General features: G+C 53.3%; 1 protein-coding gene across 1 annotated transcript; it reads left to right on the top strand.

Annotated features, from left to right (window-relative positions):
- The first annotated feature begins 217 nt into the window (after positions 1 to 217).
- Positions 218 to 17,993, top strand: TNS4 (tensin 4). Its single transcript, XM_052658743.1, has 12 exons — positions 218 to 656; positions 7,295 to 7,718; positions 8,816 to 9,240; positions 11,734 to 11,820; positions 12,151 to 12,276; positions 13,664 to 13,756; positions 13,849 to 13,926; positions 15,104 to 15,175; positions 16,044 to 16,212; positions 17,003 to 17,071; positions 17,327 to 17,353; positions 17,852 to 17,993. The coding sequence occupies exons 1-12, from the start codon at positions 218 to 220 to the stop codon at positions 17,991 to 17,993; spliced, it is 2,151 nt and encodes a 716-aa protein (XP_052514703.1).
- Positions 17,994 to 19,289: the final 1,296 nt, after the last annotated feature.

Genomic DNA, 19,289 nt, shown 5'->3' with positions numbered 1-19,289 from the left:
CCCAGGCAGTCTGGCTCCAGCAGCCATGCTTTTAAATGAGTGAATACATATGCCTTTGTTTAGGGGGAGGGGAGGCAGAGGTTTCATCTACAGAAATTACTCAGTTCCCACTCCCGGCTTCTTTCAGGTCCCAGGAGCTCCCAGTTGGCAAGTGACAACTGTGGGATGTGAGTCTGGCTGGAAGCCAGAGGTAAACTGCCAAGTCACTGCCCTCAACATGTCACAGGTGATGTCCAGCCCCCTGCTGGCAGGAAGCCCCGCAGTCAGCTTGGCTCCCTGTGAGGAACCCAGGAGGGCCCTGCACCCAGCCCCCAGCCCCAGCCTGCCCCCGCAGTGTCCCTACTACACCACGGAAGGCTGGAGAGCGCAGGCCCTGATGGCCCCCATGCCCTGCAAGGGGCCCCCCAGCAGGCTCCAGCCAGCCCCACAGGCTGGAGCCAATGCCAGCTGCCTCCTGCAGGCCCCAGGAGAGCAGGTCTCAGGGGCTCAGGAGGACCTTGACTCCTACATTGACTTCTCACTGGAGAGCCTCAACCAGATGATTCTGGAGTTGGACCCCACCTTCCAGCTGCTCCCTCCAGGGCCTGGTGGCCCCGAGGCCCAGCCCACCCAGAGCACTACATTGAGAAAGAAGAAAGAAGAGCCTGAAGCCTTGGGTAAGGAACTGGGGCACAGTGCTGGGAAGAGGACTTGGGGACCAGTCCTTATGAGGAAGGGATTTTCTATCAAATCAGAGGAACACAGAACAATGTCCTGTTGGGGAGTGCTGTGCATCTCTAAACAAGTGTCTTAACCTCTCTGTTTCCTCTGCTCTATACAAGGGATAAATATAAGTAGTCCTCACTGTCCAATTCCATTTGGTTCTTGAGTTTGGAAAGTGATGGATACCTGTTTTATGTAATTTCTCAAAGAATTAAAATAAGCTAATACAGGTAAGAATACTATACAATGCCATGCATATAAATAAGAGCTCGATAAACGTGTGGTCCCTGAATCTTAGTCTTCTGGGGTGTCTCTCTTTAGGTTCTAACTTGGTCCCCTGAAATTTTTATAGGAATAGTATTTTCACCTCCCCAGTAACAACAGATGTAAATAACTTCAAGTATAGACATAGTAAAATAATTAGAACATGAGGAATTTTTGAGTATTTATTACTTTTGTTTTTAATATGTCATCACATTGTAAATGTACATAGTTTACTCTTTAGTAATGCCTAAAGCATCAAACTATATTGACTTACAATGTTTACATCATTTAGCAACCAGCTGAAAAAAATCTTGAAAATTTAACAATCAGCTTTTTTGAGCTAGTTCAAGCCAACTCCAAGATACCACCACGTCCACAATTGTCCAGAAATCTCTGCATCTGGCTTTAGTTTCCCAAAGAGTTTCAAGTATACATTGAGGATGAGGATCACGGAGCAGCAGCCCCATTAGACAGGCTGGAAGATTGAGGCCTCCAGGGGTTTAAACAATCAGTGTAGGCTAGGGGATACAGGGAGGATTAGAGATGGGATCCAGGAGAAATTCTGCTTATTGAGCATTTATCATTCTATCCAGGCACTTGTGTGTTGAGCAGTTAATAATTGAGCCTTTGATGATAATAATTTGATCCCTCCAATCCACCTCCATGAGACAAATATTTTATCCTCATTTTACAAATGAAAAGACTTGGTTGATGGACTTGAGTGAGAAGCCAGTGTAGCCTAATCACTGGGGTCAGGCAAACCTTACACAAGCTGCTTATATTTCTCTTTGTCTCAGATTCTTCTTCTGTAAAATAGAGATGAGTTTTCACCTCAAAGGGTATTGCAAGGACTAAAAGGAGTAACATTTGATGGGTGTTTATCACAAATCCTGGGACACTGTAGGTCATGATCGGTGGTGGCTGTTTATAGTCAACATTGGAGTTGCATTTAGGACCAGCTCCAGGACAGTGTCAGACCCTGGGGTGGAGGTGAGCCCAGCACCCAGGTCCTCTGGCACTTGGGTTCCTGGCCTCGAGCCGGCCTTCTGCTCCTGCCCCCGGAGAATTGCCTGTCAGGCCTGTTAAATGAACCACCTCCATCCCTCAACAGTCTTTTGCTTCTTAAGGCCAGTCGTGGGCATGTCTCTGCAGGAAAGATAACTTGGGCCTAATTATCACTGGCAGGAGCAAGCCCAGGACTTTAATGCTCATGCCCCAAGGCAGGGCTTCCATGCATTCAAGGCCAGCTAGGGTGAGAGGAGTCTCTGGGTAGCGTGCACATGTTTGGGGTTGGGGTGTTGACAACAGGGCCCTTCCTCCAAGGGACGGATGGGCAGTAATCAGCCCTTTCAGATGCCCTAGGCACAACCTGCTCTTGTGAGGATGTGACCACCAGACTCTTGGCAGCAGGGGGCGCCAGAGGGCAGCAGTGGTCCTGGGGTCCTGATGAAGCCACCTAGTTCCCCTTGCGGAGAAGGCAATGGCACTCCACTCCAGTACTCTTGCCTGGAAAATCCCATGGACAGAGGAGCCTGGTAGGCTGCAGCCCATGGGGTCGCTAAGAGGCGGACACGACTGAGCGACTTCACTTTCACTTTTCATTTTTATGCATTGGAGAAGGAAATGGCAACCCACTCCAGTGTTCTTGCCTGGAGAATCCCAGGGACGGGGGAGCCTGGTGGGCTGCCATCTATGGGGTCGCACAGAGTCGGACACGACTGAAGCGACTTAGCAGCAGCTCCCCTTGATGGAATTTCTAAAACTCCTCTCATCTTACCTCTGCCTGAACACCAGTGATGCCTGGGAGCTCACTGCCTCCTAGGATATCCAGAGGGTCAGCTCTCTGTTGGAAGTTCTCTGCCATCACAAGAATAGTGAGAGCCTGCCTGTCACTGTGGTGAGCGCACCTCTCTCCCCAAACCCTCCCCTCAGACCGCTGCTCCTGGTGACAAAGCTCTCACCAGCCCACAGCCCCTCAGTGAGTCTTCACCCAGCCAAATGTACCCAGTGTGTAGGGTCCCTCTGTTTGCACGCCCACTCGTCCTACTTTTGGCGTGTTGAGTGGAAGAGGTTCTGTAATTGTGATGCTAGCAGACGTTCACAGCTTCTCTTTGTCCCAACTCGGCAGAATCAAAAGTTAAACATTGGCTATCCTATATCGATCCCTCCCTTAAAAATGTAGAGAGGGACTTTTGTAAGCATGATCCCAGCATCTACCCTGGGAAGAAAATAGTGGAAACCTCATTTACAGATGAGAAGACTGAAGCTCTGGGAGAGGAAGTGATGGTCACAGTCCCACAGCTAGTGAGTGGTAGGTCAGCTCAAAGCCCAGGCCTCTGGGCTCCAAAGTCCATATTCTAACTTTTCTTTCTTCCTCAGAGCAAGTTTTCTGCCCTCCAGGGCTTCACTGAGTTTACACCGCACCCCCCTCCTCCAGTTTCTCTGCTTCTGCCTCTTGCTGACCTTCCTTCAGATTAACCAGAGGTGGGCCAGGGGTGGCGTGGTAGTGGGGAGCAGGCACGTATCCACCACCCACAGGGAACACAGCTTCTAGAAGCAAACACCATATCCCCTCCTCTGCCAGCCCTCCCCATCTTTGGAACAGGCCTCCATTTTATTTTCCAGAATTTCTGCCAGGCAAGGCAGTTTGCCAATCCTGAGTGAAGGGTGTTTAATAACCGTCTGTCCGCCCCCCACCCACACAGGCCCCCCTCCACCCACCCAGCCTGGTACCGGCGCCTGCATCCACCCAGCACTGCTCAGACTTGCCCCACGGGCCTGTAAACACCAACTGCACGCAGGTGATGGGGCGGGGGCCCTGCCACCCCAGCCACATCCACCTCGAGGCCAGGCTACAGCAGCAGGAGTGACTCACAGCTCCAGGGCTCCTCCTTCCCTTCCTGCTCAAGTCTGCTTGCTCTTTCTCGGTCCCTCGGCTAGGCCTTTGGTCTCTTCACCAGGCCGGGAGACCCTCCCCAAAGCCGCTGAGCACCTGCTTAAGGGCAAGGCCTTGGCAAAGGGTCCCGAGGAGCCGGTCTCCGTGGAAGAGCTCCCAGAGAGCGCACAGGAGCAGGGATCAGTTTCCTCGACACTTTAGGTAACGTTATTCATGTATTTGTTTGGCCGCTCCTAGTTGCCGCACGCCGGACCTTCGATCTCCACTGCGGCATATGGGATCTTTAACTGTGGCCTGTGGGATCTAGGGCCCTGGATCGTGAGCGTGGAGTCTTAGCTACTGGACCACCAGGGGAATCCCTCCTCAACCCTTCTGAGCCTTGACTTCTCATCTGACATGGAATTAAGAATGTTTCCTACCTCAGTCAAGTTGCCATGAGGGTTAAATGAGCTAACACAGGTAACAAGCTTGTGGCAGTGCTAGCCCACAAGGCTCAGTAAATACCAGCCTTTGTTTTAAAAGGTGCAATAAATCTTAGCTCTACCCTTACATTTCCCCGAGCCTCAGTTTCCTGCACTGTAAAAGCAGTGCCTGCTGGCGCTGGGCATAAGGGCAGTCTTGAGGTTTGAGAGAATTATGAGTATAAACACTGTGAAAGTGAAAGTGTTAGTCACTCAGCCGTGTCTGACTCTTTGTGAACCCATGGACCACCAGGCTCCTCTGTCCATGGAATTCTCTAGGCAAGAATATTGGAGTGGGTACCCATTCCCTTCTCCAGGGGATCTTCCTAACCCAGGGATCGAACCCGGGTCTCCTTCATTGCAGGCAGATTCCTTACCACCTGAGCCACCAGGGAAGCCCATAAATACTATAAAAACCTATTTTTTTAAAAAAAAGTCGTGCTTGCCAACCTTGCAGAAGAATCTACCCCATTCCAAAACTTCCCTTTCCGAGCCCACAATACATTGTACCAAATATTCTCTCTCCCTCATCAGTGAGACCCCCACCTTAGCCAGAGTATTAGCCAGCTGGCCAATATTGCCCCCCAAAAGCAGGCGGGCAGGAGACGCTCTTTGAAGCCCACCATGGGCCAGGCTCCATTCATCAGTGTATCTCATCCTTACCAGAATCTTGGGAGGTAGGTTTTAGATCCTCACTTTACAGATGAGGAAACTGAGGCTCAGAGCAGTTAGGAAAATTACCTGATGATTCTTGGCGGAAAAGTGGTAAAGCCTAGATTCACACCTAGGTTTGTTTGTCGACAAAGCCAGGCCTGTTCCTCCACCCCCTGGGACAGCATGCCCAGGTTGACCTGCCAGCCTCCCCGCTCCATCTGATGCAATCCTCCACCCCTACCCAGCCCAAGCAGGCTCCGACAGAGGCAGTAACCAAGAGCAGGGCCAAAAGTTCCTAGCCCAGAGCGGGCTGGGGCAGGCAGGGACTTCCAGGGTGATGAGCGGGGATAGTGCATGCACCAGAGCCCAAGGGGGTGGGAGGCTGGCAGATGGGAGTTAAGGGTACAGTTTCCCACTGATTCTGCCCTAGTCTTCATCCTGGGAAGCCAGAGGCAGGACTCACGACCCTCTAGAAGGGAGCAACTCAATGAGCCCCTTCGTTCACTTCCTTTCTCAGAACAGCACCAAGAACAGCTCCCCTCCCCCAAGTCAGGAGGAGAGGGCGCCCTACTCCAGGGAGGAACAAGAGTCCTAGGTGCCCCCACTAGGGAATGAAAGAGCATCAGAGTGAGTCAGCAGCCTCAGGTGCTAAGAGTCTACAGCTCAGTAAAGCAGGCAAGCCCTGCCCCCAGGGAGTTCTCATGCACAACTGATCCCTAACGCTGACTTGTCAAACTCCACGGTGCACCCAGCTCCCCTGGGATGTTGCTAAAATGCAGATTCTGATTCAGTAGGCCTAGGGTGGAGCCGGAGATTCTGCACAGTCTCCCAGCTCCCTGGTGAAGGTGCTGCAGAGCCGGGGACCACAGCGGTGCAGTCCAGTGCACAGTGAAAACACCTAGGGAACTAAGCTAACACCCTGAGGCCTGGGCCCACCCCTGGAGGTTCTGATCTAATTGGCACCAGATGGAGCCTGAGTTTTGGGACTTTTCGAAGCTCATCTGGTAATTCTAGCGTGCAACCAAACTTGAGAATCCCTGCCTCTGTTGCAGGCACAGACATAGAAACCGCTTTCACGGGCCTAAGTAATAGAGGCATCTCAAAATGTGACCGGTGCAGTCATTCTGGCTGGGGAGTGGAACACACAAGAAAGAGAGGATCTCTCAGTTTTAAAGGGCTTACTATGTGCCAGACGCTGGGCTGTGCCACCTACATTCATCTCAGTTCATCCTTCCTATAACACCAAGAGGCTGGGTATAGCCACCCAATTCTACAGGCCTGGAAACTGAGGCTCTAGGTGGTCAAGCCGCTTGGCCAGGCTCTCAGAGAGAAAGGGGCAGAGCCAGATTTTTTTTTTTTTTAGTTTTTTATTTTTTTAATTTTAAAATCTTTAATTCTTACATGTGTTCCCAAACATGAACCCTCCTCCCACCTCCCTCCCCATAACATCTCTGTGGGTCATCCCCATGCACCAGCCCCAAGCATGCTGTATCCTGCGGCAGAGCCAGATTTGAAACCCAGGTCTGTCTGACTCCAAAGCCCGTGTTCATGTCACAGTCCCTCTCCACCCACAGGCAGTTGTCACAGAGAGGGTGACATTGAAACTGGTCCCTGAAGGTGAAGCTGGAGGCTGATCCTGATTCCAACAGACATCTCCCTGGGCCTCAGTTTCCTCATCTGTATAAGAAAGGGTGGTGGTCCAGTGGTTAAGACTCCACACTTCCACTGCAGGCTACCTGGGCTTGATACCTGGTTGCGGCACAGCCACAAGTTTAAAATATATGCGTGCTAAGTCGCTTCAGTCATGTCCCACTCTTTGTGACCCCAAGGACTGTAGCCTGCCAGCCTTCTCTGTCCACTGGATTCCCCAGGCAAGAATACAGGAGTGGGTTGTGCCCTCCTCCAAGGGATCTTCCCAACCCAAGGGCTGAACCCACGTCGCTTAATGTCTCCTGCATTGGCAGGAAGGTTCTTTACCACAAGCACCATCTAGGAAACCCACATATGCATGGGCTTCCCTGGTACCTCAGACTGTAAAGAATCTGCCTGCAATGCGGGACACCTGGACACAGCAACCACTCCAGTGATCTTGCCTGGAGAAGTTCCCATGGACTGTAGCCCACTAGGCTCCTCTGGTGGGCTACAGTTCATGGGGTCGCAAAGAGTCGGACACGACTGAATGACTAAGCAGAGCACAGCTCAGCTCATCACTCTCTAAGAAAGAAGAGACCAGGTGGTCTTGAGGACTCCTCCAGCATCCTTGTTCTGAGAGTCCAAGCTCCCTGGTTTGACCAATGCTCTGCTTCTCTCCCCAAAGATATAAAGTACATCGAGGTGACCTCCACCAGGTCAAGGTGCCACGATGGCCCGCGGAGCTGCTGCAGCCCATCTGTCACCCCACCCTTTGGCTCCCCACGCACTGGCGGCCTCCTCCTTTCCAGAGACCTCCCCCGAGAGACTCGAAGCAGCAGTGAGAGCCTCATCTTCTCCGGGAGCCAGGGCAGGGGGCACCAGCACCCCGCTCCCCTCTCGGCAGCTCCCTCCTCTCACCCCCCAACATCTCCCAGCATCTCCATTCCTGGCATGGGGAGTAAGGCCTCAGGCCCCCACGGCTTGGGCTCCCCACTGGTGGCTTCCCCAAGCTTGGAGAAGGGACTGGGGGGCCAGGGCCCACAGCTGAGCAGCAGAGTCTCCATGCTGTCAGGCAGCCCAGCGTCTGATGTCAGCTATGCGTTTGGAAGGTAGGTAACTCCCACTACAGCTTCTGATGTTGCCTTCATCACACAGACACACAGACACACACAGACACACACACACACACACACACACACCCTAAATCAGACATCCCGCTCTTTCTGAGCAAAATCTGGGACTGTACCAAAAATAAAAATGAATGTTCTCTTTCATGCCATTTGGCTCTCAAGCTTTCCTCAAGCATTTAGAATATCATTCAATATAGGAAAATCTTGACTTTTATTTACCTCCTGGGAAAAGAACTACTGCATTAATGAGGCTCACCTGTATCCTGTCCAGCCCTCCTACAGCCCATCTGTAGGAGGATTTAAAAAAAAAAAAAAAAAAACACCTAAAACACAGAATATAAACAGAATCGAGGGTCTGGGAAAAGCTTCCTTCATCTTTGTTCCTGGCAAAACTTAGCAGGAAGGAAGCAAACCTGGCAGGGCATTATTTACAATCACCCCAGCCCAGATCTCTGTAGGCTTCTGAGTAGAGCCACACACTCACCCATCTTGCCCTGGAAGACCAAACCACAGGACCTCTGTCCCCAATACCAACTCCAAAGCCACTGTGCCCAGGCAGTCCCTGGCAAGGAGACTGGGATTCCACAGCCATGCGTTGGCATGGGCCTCTGAGCTCAGGGAGAAGCCTGGCTGGCTGCAGAGCTGGCCTCTTTCTCTTCCTCCAGCTGGCGAATTCCCTCTGCATCAGTCATGGACATAGTCCAGCTCAGGTCCAGCCTGTGTGCTGGACTCTTGGGAATGCTTGGGGTTGGGGGGTAGGGAGGATGGCTGGTATGACAACTCAGTTGGATCACCTGGAAGTCAGAGGGAACAGAGTCCCTTGCAGGGGGCACCCCACTGGCTACTTTAATTTGACCACAGACCCTACATTGCAGGTACACTCCTATATCCTTCAGCATCCCTTAAGGCTCAGATGGGCTCTGGGGATGGGGTGGGGGCAGATGGGTGAAGTGTACAGTTCTCTGACCAAAGCCAAGGGCACCTACATCACTAAATTCCAGAGCCCAGCTCTGGCCCCAGACAGTCCACTCCCACCTCCTAACACTCTGCCTTTCTGCTGCTCTCTCCCCTCACAGCAGCCAGTCCCTCCTCCACTCCAGCATCTCCAGCCATCAGTCATCTTCTAGATCCTTGGAAAGCCCCACCAGCTCTTCCTCCAGCCTCCACAGCCTTGGCCCAATGTCCCTGTATACAAGAACCAGTGACCTCCAGGTCCCCAGCAATGGCACCCCAAGCAGGCGCCAGCCCAGAGCAACCCACTCCCCACCACTGGCCAAAGAACATGCCAGCAGCTGCCCACCATCCATCACTAACTCCATGGTGGACATACCCATCGTGCTGATCAACGGTTTCCCAGAGCCAGGATCTCCCCCATCCCAAAGGATCCCAGGATCCCAGGACTTTGTCCACCCTGGGGCTACTTCTTCCAGCACACCCTGTCCAGCCACCAGGAGCCACACCCAGACCCTGCCAGAAGCCCCTCCCACCGTATCCCTGGAGGGTAAGTTGTAAACCAATCAATACCTCACGCTTTGTAAGGTTTGGCTAATGGAGAACAGGCAAAGCACCAATGTGTTCCCTCAAGAGCGGGTCAATACATTGATTAAGTACCTACTGTGTGCCAAGCACTGTGCCACTTAATAGGGACACAGTCTAGAAAGAGAGGGGGAAAACCCAAAGGGTTACTGCAGAGTGGGATAAACACAGAAGTAAAGAGATTTCCTGGGTCTTGTGAAGTTACAGAGGGAGTGAGCCTTTTTACCTGGAGAAGTGGGGAACCCAAAAAGTGGATCAAAAGTTCATGGCCAGAGCAGGAGAGGAAGGGCTGCCCCAGCAGAGGGAAGAGCCAGGCCAGAGGTACGAAGGTATGGAAGCACATGGCATGTTTAGGAAATGACTGGGATGTTGGGTGCAGGGTGAGGTCATTGGGAGTAATTTGGGGCCAGATTGGGAAAGACCATGACCACCAAGCTGAAGAGTAAACTTTACCCTTTAGGGACCAGGAGACCCACAGTGCAGTTCAGTTCAGTCACTCAGTCATGTCTGACTCTTTGCGACCCCATGAACTGCAGCACGCCAGGGCTCCCTGTCCATCACCAACTCCCAGAGTTCACCCAAACTCTTGTCCATCGAGTCAGTGATGCCATCCAGCCATCTCATCCTCTGTCGTCCCCTTCTCCTCCTGCCCCCAACCCCTCCCAGCATCACAGTCTTTTTCCAATGAGTCAACTCTTCACATGAGGTGGCCAAACTATTGGAATTTCAGCTTTAGCATCAGTCCTTCCAAAGAACACCCAGGACTGATCTCCCCTCAGAGACTCTCAAACTGGAGAGTGATGGACTCAGAGGCACATGCTCAATCCATCAGTCTGGCAGCTGCACGGCAGATGAATCGCAGGGCCTGGCCTGGCAGGGAGAGCAGTTTTTATTTGGTTCTGTTTGGGTTTTCATCACGAAGTGGTCAAGGGCGAGGCAGAGGGTGGAGGAGAGTGGACAGAGCCAGGAGACCCTCAGGATATGGAAGCAACAGGCTGGGTGACTAACCCGGGAGAGGGAGAGTCAGTCCTAACTCTGACGTTGGCAGATGACGAACACAGACAGGGGCAGGACAGGGTAACGGAGACAATGCATTCCAGTTCAGACAGCTAAAAACCACAAAACAGCAACCACCCTCCTCCCTGTAGTCAGGAACGACAGGCATCCAAAAAGAACAAAGCCAACCAGAGCCCAAAGCAGTAAACACAGGCTAACCATTAGCACCCTGGGGTACCTCTCTCCCAGGAGCAGAGCCCCCCCACTGAGCCCCAAGGACAGGAGGCCTGCTTGCCTGTGGCTCAGTCTTCTCCTTCCCGGGCTCTCAGCCCTCACATGGCCACAGACATCAAGGTACTCCTGGGGGCTGTGAAATGCTCACTCTAGCGCGCTGCTCACTTCCACCCACGAAGCCATGTCAATGAGAACAAGAGAAAATGAGGTGACAAGTATGCCTTTGAACATTTTCCTAGGACAAATCGTTTGCAGATATCAGTACATGTTTAATGATGAGTTATTCTCAACTGGCAGTAACACACCTTTTCAAGATGCCGAAACCGAGAACCACTGCTCTCCACCTTTGTTGTCGTTCAGCCACTATGTCGAGTCCACCTCTTTGTGACCCCATGAGTCACAGCCAGGCTTCCTTGTCCTTCACTGTCTCCCAGAGTTTGCTCAGACTCATGTCCATTGAGTCGGTGATGCCATCCAACCATTAAGGACCCAGGGAAATGGTGAGGTGGGGGGCATTTTCACATCTCAAAGAGCACATTTATTTGGCCTGGTGATATCCCCATCCAGGGTTGGTGATTCCTGGATAATCACACATTATCCCTGGGATCTTAGCAAATTCCACAAACAATTCTCGACAAGATTCAGTTTCATTTCCGAGTTGTTGGAGCGTTACAGACCCTCACAGGATTTTCGGTTCACTCAGTTACCTCTGGGTTTCAGGAGGGAAAGAGCCGTCTCAGATCAGAATCCGACTCCATCTCTGGACTGCTGGATGCTCTTCTGCCCAGATCTGCTGTCTTCCTTTCCTTTCTCCTTTTCTTCATTTTCTTTTTCAAACTGAATATGCCCCCCACCACCAAGAAACTCGTAGGATTATTAAAGGGGAAGAAAAATGTGAAGTCAAGCAAATGAGGCATCTCAGAGTCTTTTATTTATCCCCTGTTTCTGTCGACTGCATAATATTCCATTTGAGAAACTGTTTCTCATTGAATTGAGTTTTTAATCTGTTTGTTTGTGATCCGTTACCAAGGATACAAGGGTAGACTCCTAGATGGCACAAAGCCCTGGGATTCTTCTGATAGCCTTTGCCCCTTTAGGGAGCTGGAGATATAATGGAATAAGGATAGAGGAGGATGGGTTGAATGGGACCACTGGGTAGAGAAAGGGGAGGGTCTCTCAGTTTCCCTCTATCCGGCCTACAGGGTTCTCCTTCCCTGTCTGTCTCCAGGTCCTGCCAACGACATGCAGCCCACCATGAAGTTTGTGATGGACACATCTAAATACTGGTTTAAGCCAAGCATCTCCCGAGAGCAAGGTAAAATGAAGCCCCGATTCAGGGACTGAGCGACCTAGGAATCAGGTCAGGGTCCCGGCACCCTGCATTGGGCAGGTGGGGCCCTGGGTTCATGTAGAGGAGGGGAATGGAATGGCAAATTGCAAGTCCAGGGAAGGGGGTGTGCTGTGAACCCCATGACCCAAGGAAATAAAGACTGTAGCAGGAACGGTGGAGGTTAGACAACAGAAAGGACTTCCTGGGGGCCAAAGGCAATTCTGTACCATCTGCTCTATGAGGACCCAGTTGGGCTGAGGAAGGGAGGGTGTCCCGGTGGGGTGGTGACTGTCTCTGACTCAAGGATTGTTCCAGCCATCGAGCTGCTGAGGAAGGAGGAGCCGGGGGCTTTCATCGTGCGGGACAGTTCTTCATACCGGGGCTCCTTCGGCCTTGCCCTGAAGGTGCAGGAGGCCCCCACACCTGCCCAGAGCCGACCAGGTAGGCTGTCTGTGTATTCGATCAAGGCCTCTTAGAGGCACCTGGGTGTGGTGGGTTCCAGTCCCAGCTCTGCCGCTCACTTGCAGGGTGACCTTGGGCCATTCCCATAATGACTCCTGGGAGGATGGACCTTGGTCTCCCAGCACTGAGGCTCCCCAGGTCCCCAGACTCCTTGCTCTACCCTCCGGTGGGAAGAAGAGGAGGGTCCCAGCCCCACTCCAGCCTGCTCTCTTCTGGTATCCACTCTGTCCAGACCGGCTTTCTCACAAAGGAATGTAATGTAGTAAAAACATGTGAAAACGAGACCCTTTTGGTTTGGTCTGTTTTTCTCAAATAAGAAGTAACTAGTAACATTTTATATCAAGCTTGTAAAGTTTGATTTTTTTTCTCCATGAATTCAATTTATTTTTTATTAAGTGGCTCAGTGGTAAAGAATCTACCTGCAATGCAGGAGACATAGAGACCTGTGTTCAATCCCTGGGTTGGGAAGATCCCCTGGAATAGGAAATGGCAACCCACTCCCAGTATTCTTGCCTGAAAAATTCCACAGACAGAGGAGCCTAGTGGGCTACAGTCCATGGGGTCGAAAAGAGTTGGAAACAACGGAGTGACTAAACAGCAATGGCGTGTGCGCTAGCTTGGCCCCTGTGGTCTTGCACACACCCTACCCCAGATGCTGTCCAAGGCACCAGTGAAACCTCATTGAGGACAGAGACAGGAACAGACCATTGCATTGCAGGTTCCTGGGCCACAGCCCTTCATCGAAGGCCCGGGATTGTAGCTCTTACACAAGGAATGGATAAGGGAACTGACAACTCCCAGAGGGAGTTAATGACCTCTGAGCCAGCAGGTAATAGAGCAAGAGGAGAAGAACCCCAAGTGCGCATTCTGTACACCACACCTCTCTGTTCAAATAAGAAAGCGACTGACCTCCAGGCAGCGTTAGTTATCAAGGAAGCCCTGCCAAGGAGTCCAAAGAAAGCAGGAAGCTGCGGGCTGGTGGAGAAGGGGCCAGGGGCGTGGTCCCCCCTCCCAAGGCCAGCCTGGCGCCAGCAGGGGCCATCTGATGGAGAATAAAAGCACCTGGGAGGGAGTAAGTAGGGGGAGCGGGAGACCCAGCCCAGGAGTTGTTGAAACCAAGGGCAAGGTCTCCTGAAAAAAGGATTGCACGTGTGCACACTAAGTCACTCAGTTGTGTCCTACTGGACACAGAGGGCTTTGAGCAAAAATGTTGTTGGCACCTCCTTCATGGGAGACCTTGAGGATAGGATACCTACCTGCAGTCCCACCCAGAGGCAGGGGGATGGACAAGTTAACCTCTGGATGGACTGGGAGAGGCGGGTCAGGAAACAGGGTGCGCTTCCATCCACACGCTTTCTCCGACCAGGCGAGGACAGCAGTGGCCTCATCCGTCACTTCCTCATCGAGTCTTCCGCCAAAGGGGTGCATCTCAAAGGAGCGGACGAGGAGCCCTACTTCGGTGAGCTGAGCCTCCCCAGCCCTCAGGCCCCTTCCAGGCAGGGTGGGTGGCCTGGGGAAGGCGCCTGATGCGCGGCTTCTGCTTCCTCACAGGGAGCCTGTCTGCCTTCGTGTGCCAGCACTCCATCATGGCCCTGGCCCTGCCCTGCAAACTCATCATCCCACAGAAAGGTGGGCTGGGTCTCCGCGCCTGTTCCTCCTCAGGCGTCACCTCTCACCTTACTTAGGGATCATGCTAGTGTCCCAGTGAAGAGTGCATGCTCTGGAGTCTGTCCACATCCCCACCTCCTAGCTATGAGCATCTGAGAAGGTCAACCTCACTGAGCCTCTGTTTCCTCATCTATGAAATGGGCACAGTTAGCATCACACCTACTTCTAGGCTGGGTGGGGGCTGAAATGAAAAAGCTCAGGCAAGGCTTTTGGCACAAGGCCTGGTGCTGAGTTGATGTTTGAGACATAGAAGCTCTGTTTCGGAGAGGAGAAAATAAGCATAAATCTGCCCACTCGGCCAGGTTTGGTTTGTACTTCCAGGTCCAACATTTACTGAGTGTCCCCTCCTCCATTCACATCTCACTCCAACCCTGTGAAGTAGTCATTGCTGTTGCTGTCCCCATTTCACAGATAAGAAAAGGAAGAATCGAATCTGAACCCAAGTCTCCCTTACTGTCTTGTTCCAAAGTGTTCAGGGAGCTAACAGAGCACAAAGGTACAGACAGCTGTTTCATGAAACTCAAGGAACAGGATTATGAGAACAAAGAAATGATCAATGGGTGAAACTTGGGGAGAAAGAAAGATAAACAAGGAAGATTCGAGGCATTAAGTAACTTCCCCAAGGGCACAGAGTCAAACCTCCAGCCCAAGTCAGGGAGCCCTCTCCAGAGCTTACAGCCCAGCACACACCAGGTGCCCCCACCTCTCAGGATGTGCAGGAGAGCTGGGGGGGTTCAGGGAGAGGAGTCAAGGCCAAGGGAGCCCCAGGTGTGGTGATGGCGAGAGCCTCCCTGCTTTCTGCAAAAAAAAAAAAGAAAAAAAGCCTAGGTCTGGGGCAGGGTCTGAAAGAAGCAGGAGGCCAGGGGCCTCTGAGGCCAGGTCACTGCTGCAGTCCATGGGCCGGAGGCGGGAGGGGCAAGAAGGGATCGAAAAGCTTGCCAGGTAGGCTTTAGGGGAGCCCAGGGCAGCTCCGATTGCCTAATTACAGGAATCACACCTGGTTTCTCAGCCAAGTCACTTGCTGAAGGTGGGGGCGGAGGTGGCACCCATTTGAAGGGCTGAATGAAGCCTGTTCCTAGGATGGGGGTCCACTGACTGCACCCCACCCCTGGGGGCCTGTTCCTTTGCTTTGGCTCAGAATTGGGAGGTGGAGACGGAGCCTCAGACCCCTCTGCAGATGGCCAGGCCTCCTGTATGAAGAAATCTGCGGGTGAGTGGGGGGCAGGGTCAGGGGAAGGCTTGGCTGTGCCCCGCCCCAGGGCACCTCCCAGCCCTGTGCAGGCACACGCAGGTCCACACGTGTTTCCCATTGCAGCTTTATTTCTCCATCTTTAACAAGGTGCCACATTCTTCCCTCTGCCTGTAAACCAGGAGATGAGAGGCTGAGGGCAGCAGGCCAGGAGGAAGAGGGGCAGGAGAGGAGGGGAGGGTGTGGTGAGGCTTAGAGCCCATCCCGCATACAGGGAGCACACGTGGATGAGCTAGGTTCTCTCTGGGTCTGAAGGGCCTGGCCCCAGAGAGGGCATTCTCCGTGGAGTGTCAGGTCTGGGTCCTGGGGCGGTTTATATGGGAAGGGTCACTTTTCATCACATCCAAGGGCCAGGCACGGGTCAGCACTGGGGTGACAGCTCCTATTCTGTGCCCCAAGCACAAAGGCCCTCTCCCCATTCCTGTCTCCTCTCTCTTCTCTCAGCAAGGAGCCAGGGCCCTGGGGTTGGGGCTGGGGGGTAGGGGTGTGGGCAGCACCAGCCATGGGACAGAAGGAAGGTTTGCCTGGACGCCCCTATACACAGGGCAACATCCCCTCCTTGCCTCCTGCTGGAGGGCCAGAGGCCAGAGCAAAGCAAATAACAGATGACCCCAAAGTCCTCTGGGGTTAGCCCCAGATTTCAGTCACCCACACAGTCCCTACCCACCCGCCTGATGGCTCAAAGAGGAAGCCTGCTAGATTCCCCAAACAGGATGGCACCCCTATTCCCCAGTTCTGGGCAGAGGGACAGCAGGGCCTTGGTGACCTCCACTCACCCAGTGGATTCTGGCAGGGCCCCAAAGTAGTATCTGTAACCCCGACCCCCCAGGTTGCCATGCCCTGTACCTGAGCTCTGTGAGCGTGGAGACCCTGAGCGGCGCCCTGGCCGTGGAGAAGGCCATCTCGGCCACCTTGGAGAGGGATGTCCTCCCCACGCCCACCGTGGTCCACTTCAAAGTCACCGAGCAGGGCATCACCCTGACTGACGTCCAGAGGAAGTAAGGGACTTCCCTTGTCCTGGGGCTGCAGGGCTGGGCAGGGTGAGCTGGAGGGGGATGGCTGAGGTGGCTGTGGAGCAGTGGCATAGCTGGAGTTCAGGCTCCTGAACCCAATGAGGTCAGTGATGTGCTGAGTGACTCCAGACAAGTTCTCTGCCTTCTCTGGGCCTCAATGCAATGACTTCCTTCTGAAGCCCCACTTCATCGTGACTGATGGATTTGGAATTAACAACAGTCATTGGCCACTGATTAAATCTGTATCCACTGATGGACAGCTCCTGCAGGCCAGACTCTGGCTGACCAGTGAGATTGCTCCTTCCCAGGCTCAGGGATTCAGTCCAGCAAGATCCTGGCCCTGGGCTGGAGGAATAAGAGATGACCAGCTGTAACTGCGTGCTTAGTTGCTTCAGTTATGTCCGACTCTTTGTGACCCCATGGACTGTAGCCCACCAGGCTCGTCTGTCCGTGGGCTTCTCCAGACAAGAATACTGGAGTGGGTTGCCATGCCCTCCTCCAGCAATTTCTACCCTCAAATCATTAAATGACACAGTGGGCGATTGGGTGGGTTGGTAGAAAACCCCAATACATAGGACACAAGGCAGATGACCTTCATGAAAGGAGAGAAATACAAACACGTGCCCAGGTCCAGCAGTGGAAAGGTCACAGTGGGTTGTCAGGGGTCATGCAACTAGGAGGCTCTTGGAGGACAGGAAGCTGGAGATAATGGAGGTGGGCCAGAACACTGCAATGGGCTCTCACCAGCTCCCCTTCCCTTCTCGCCTCCTCCCAGGGTGTTTTTCCGGCGCCATTACCCCCTTGCCACCCTCCGATTCTGTGGCATGGATCCCGAGCAACGGAAGTAAGTTCAAGTCTGGACCAGACTGAAAAGGCCAGCCAGGGTCTAGCTGCCCGCTGACTCTGGGACTGGGGTCCCAGACAGAGCCTCTGAAGCTCAAGGGGTGAGGAGCAACAGAATGAAGGGAGGGGAGCACAGGGGATAAAGGAAACACAGCTGGCCATTATCGGCTCCTCCCACCCCGCGGGGCTCAGCCGGAGTTCTGTAAAATGGAGCGGAGAATCGGCACCCAGGACTGTCTTTGTTCCTCTCCCACAGGTGGCAGAAATACTGCAAGCCCTCTTGGTAAGGCCTTCCAGTCCGCTCAGTCAGTCACCATGAGAGGTCTCCCTGGGGCAGGGCCCGGACCCAGCAGGGGGAGGGAGTCAGGGAAGGAGGGAGGCCCCACGCTGACCTTAAGAGCCCATGGGTTTGCTGAGAGCACAGGCCCTGGCCCTCTGGGAGCCACCAGTCTGAATGAGGCAGACAGGAGCCTGGGAGCCCCGTCTTCTCAGGGAGGCACAGGCTTTAGTCTGGAGGGACCCTCCAGTCTGCTGGGGAATACACAGGTCCTGTCCTCAGGGGCCCCCATTCCAAAGGAGAGAAACCCAGATCTTAAACTCAGGGATCTCCCAGTCTGACGGAGGAGGCACGTCCTCCCCCTAGGAGAGCTCCCATCATGACAAGGTCCTGGGCTGGGGAAGGGCAGGAAGGAGGTGCTGGGCTGGGGAAGGGCTGAGTTCCCCAGCTCCCAGTCTCCTGCCTCCCTGGGCTCTCCTCACCCCGGCTCTCCTCTCCCATCAGGATCTTTGGGTTTGTGGCCAAGAGCCAGACTGAGTCCCAGGAGAATGTGTGCCACCTCTTTGCGGAGTATGACACGCTCCAGCCAGCCTCCCAGGTCATCAGTCTGGTGGGTGCTCTGCTGCAGGAGCCAGAAAGGATGTAGGGGAGGGAGCTTCCTGTGTGCCTTCCCAGACATCCCAAGGGGCTTGCTCAGGATCCTCCCTCTGCCCTGAGCAAGAAGCCTCTTACACACTGATGGACCAATCCACTGGACTGGAGGAGAACGGTACCAGGTTGAAACCCTTGAACTCACTATGACCTTCACAGCGACCTTCGTCCAGACCCCCTTCCCTCCCGGGGTTCAGTCTCTTCAGCCTTAAAGGAGCAGGACTTTCCTGGTGGTCCAGTGGTTAAGAATCTGCCTGCCAATGCAGGGGACAGGGTTTCAACCCCTGGTCAGGGAAGATTTCACATGCCGTGGAGAAACTAAACCCGTGCTCTGCACCTACTGAGCCCACGCTTTAGAGGCTGTGCTCTGCAACAAGAGAGGCCACCACAGTGAGACGCTCACACACTGCAACTAGAGAGTAACCCCTGCTCGCCACAACTAGAGAAAGCCCGCACACAGCAATGAAGACCCAGGGCAGCCAAAGACAAATAAATAAATGTTTTAAAAGGATACTTAAAAAAAAACAAAAGGAGGCAACAGTTAGGATCAGCTGTTCGTCTCGCACATCTGTGGATATCTTGACAAGCTCCCTGTGATTCTGAAGCAGACCCATATCTGAGACCCCCACATGAAAATAACCTCTGAAGACTCCTGACTCTGTCAGTCTGGACACTACCAACACAGCAGCTTGAGCTAGAGACCTGTGACCCTCATTTCATGGCAAACAGTAGGTGCTGGGTAGGGACCCAGGGGCTGTGGCCAAAGGCTGGCCTGTAAGCAGGTGGTTGGCAAGGACTGAGGACCAAAGGGAGCCTCCCCGTGGTTCAACAGTAAAGAATCCACCGACAATGCAGGAGACGCAGGTTCGATTCCTGGGTCAGGAACACTCCCTGAAGGAAGGCATGGCAATCCACTCCAGTATCCTTGCCTGGAGAATCCCATGGACAGAGGAGCCTGGTGGGCTACAGTCCATAGGGTCGCAAAGAATCAGACACGACTGAAGCGAGTTAGCACACAAGCACGCATGCACAAGGACCAAAGGAGGGATGGACTGACTCTCTTTCCCTCATCTGTTCCTTTCCCCATTTCCTTGACAGCTTCTTGAGCTGCTCTTCCCAGGACAGAGCTAGATCCGCCTGTCCTGGATTCTACAGGCCAATGTGGCCATGGTTGTTCGGCAGGTAAGCACGTGGGAACTTGCCTCATGGTCAAAAAAGATGATCCAGCTGTCCTTAAGATCTTGAAGTCTAGTCCCCTCCAATGAAAATGAGCATCAGTTCCATCCCTTCT

The sequence above is a fragment of the Budorcas taxicolor genome, chromosome 19 (assembly GCF_023091745.1).
Source record: "Budorcas taxicolor isolate Tak-1 chromosome 19, Takin1.1, whole genome shotgun sequence".
Taxonomy (NCBI): domain Eukaryota; kingdom Metazoa; phylum Chordata; class Mammalia; order Artiodactyla; family Bovidae; genus Budorcas; species Budorcas taxicolor.
Note: the sequence above shows the minus strand (reverse complement) of the source record. Positions and strands in the feature narration are given on the sequence as shown.

Excerpts from the sequence above, each read along its gene's own strand:
- TNS4 (XM_052658743.1), top strand. The coding sequence starts at position 218 with ATGTCACAGGTGATGTCCAGCCCCCTGCTGGCAGGAAGCCCCGCAGTC. Across the intron at positions 9,241-11,733 it reads TCCCACCGTATCCCTGGAGG|GTCCTGCCAACGACATGCAG; the intron begins GTAAGTTGTAAA and ends GTCTGTCTCCAG. Across the intron at positions 15,176-16,043 it reads CTGTATGAAGAAATCTGCGG|GTTGCCATGCCCTGTACCTG; the intron begins GTGAGTGGGGGG and ends CCGACCCCCCAG.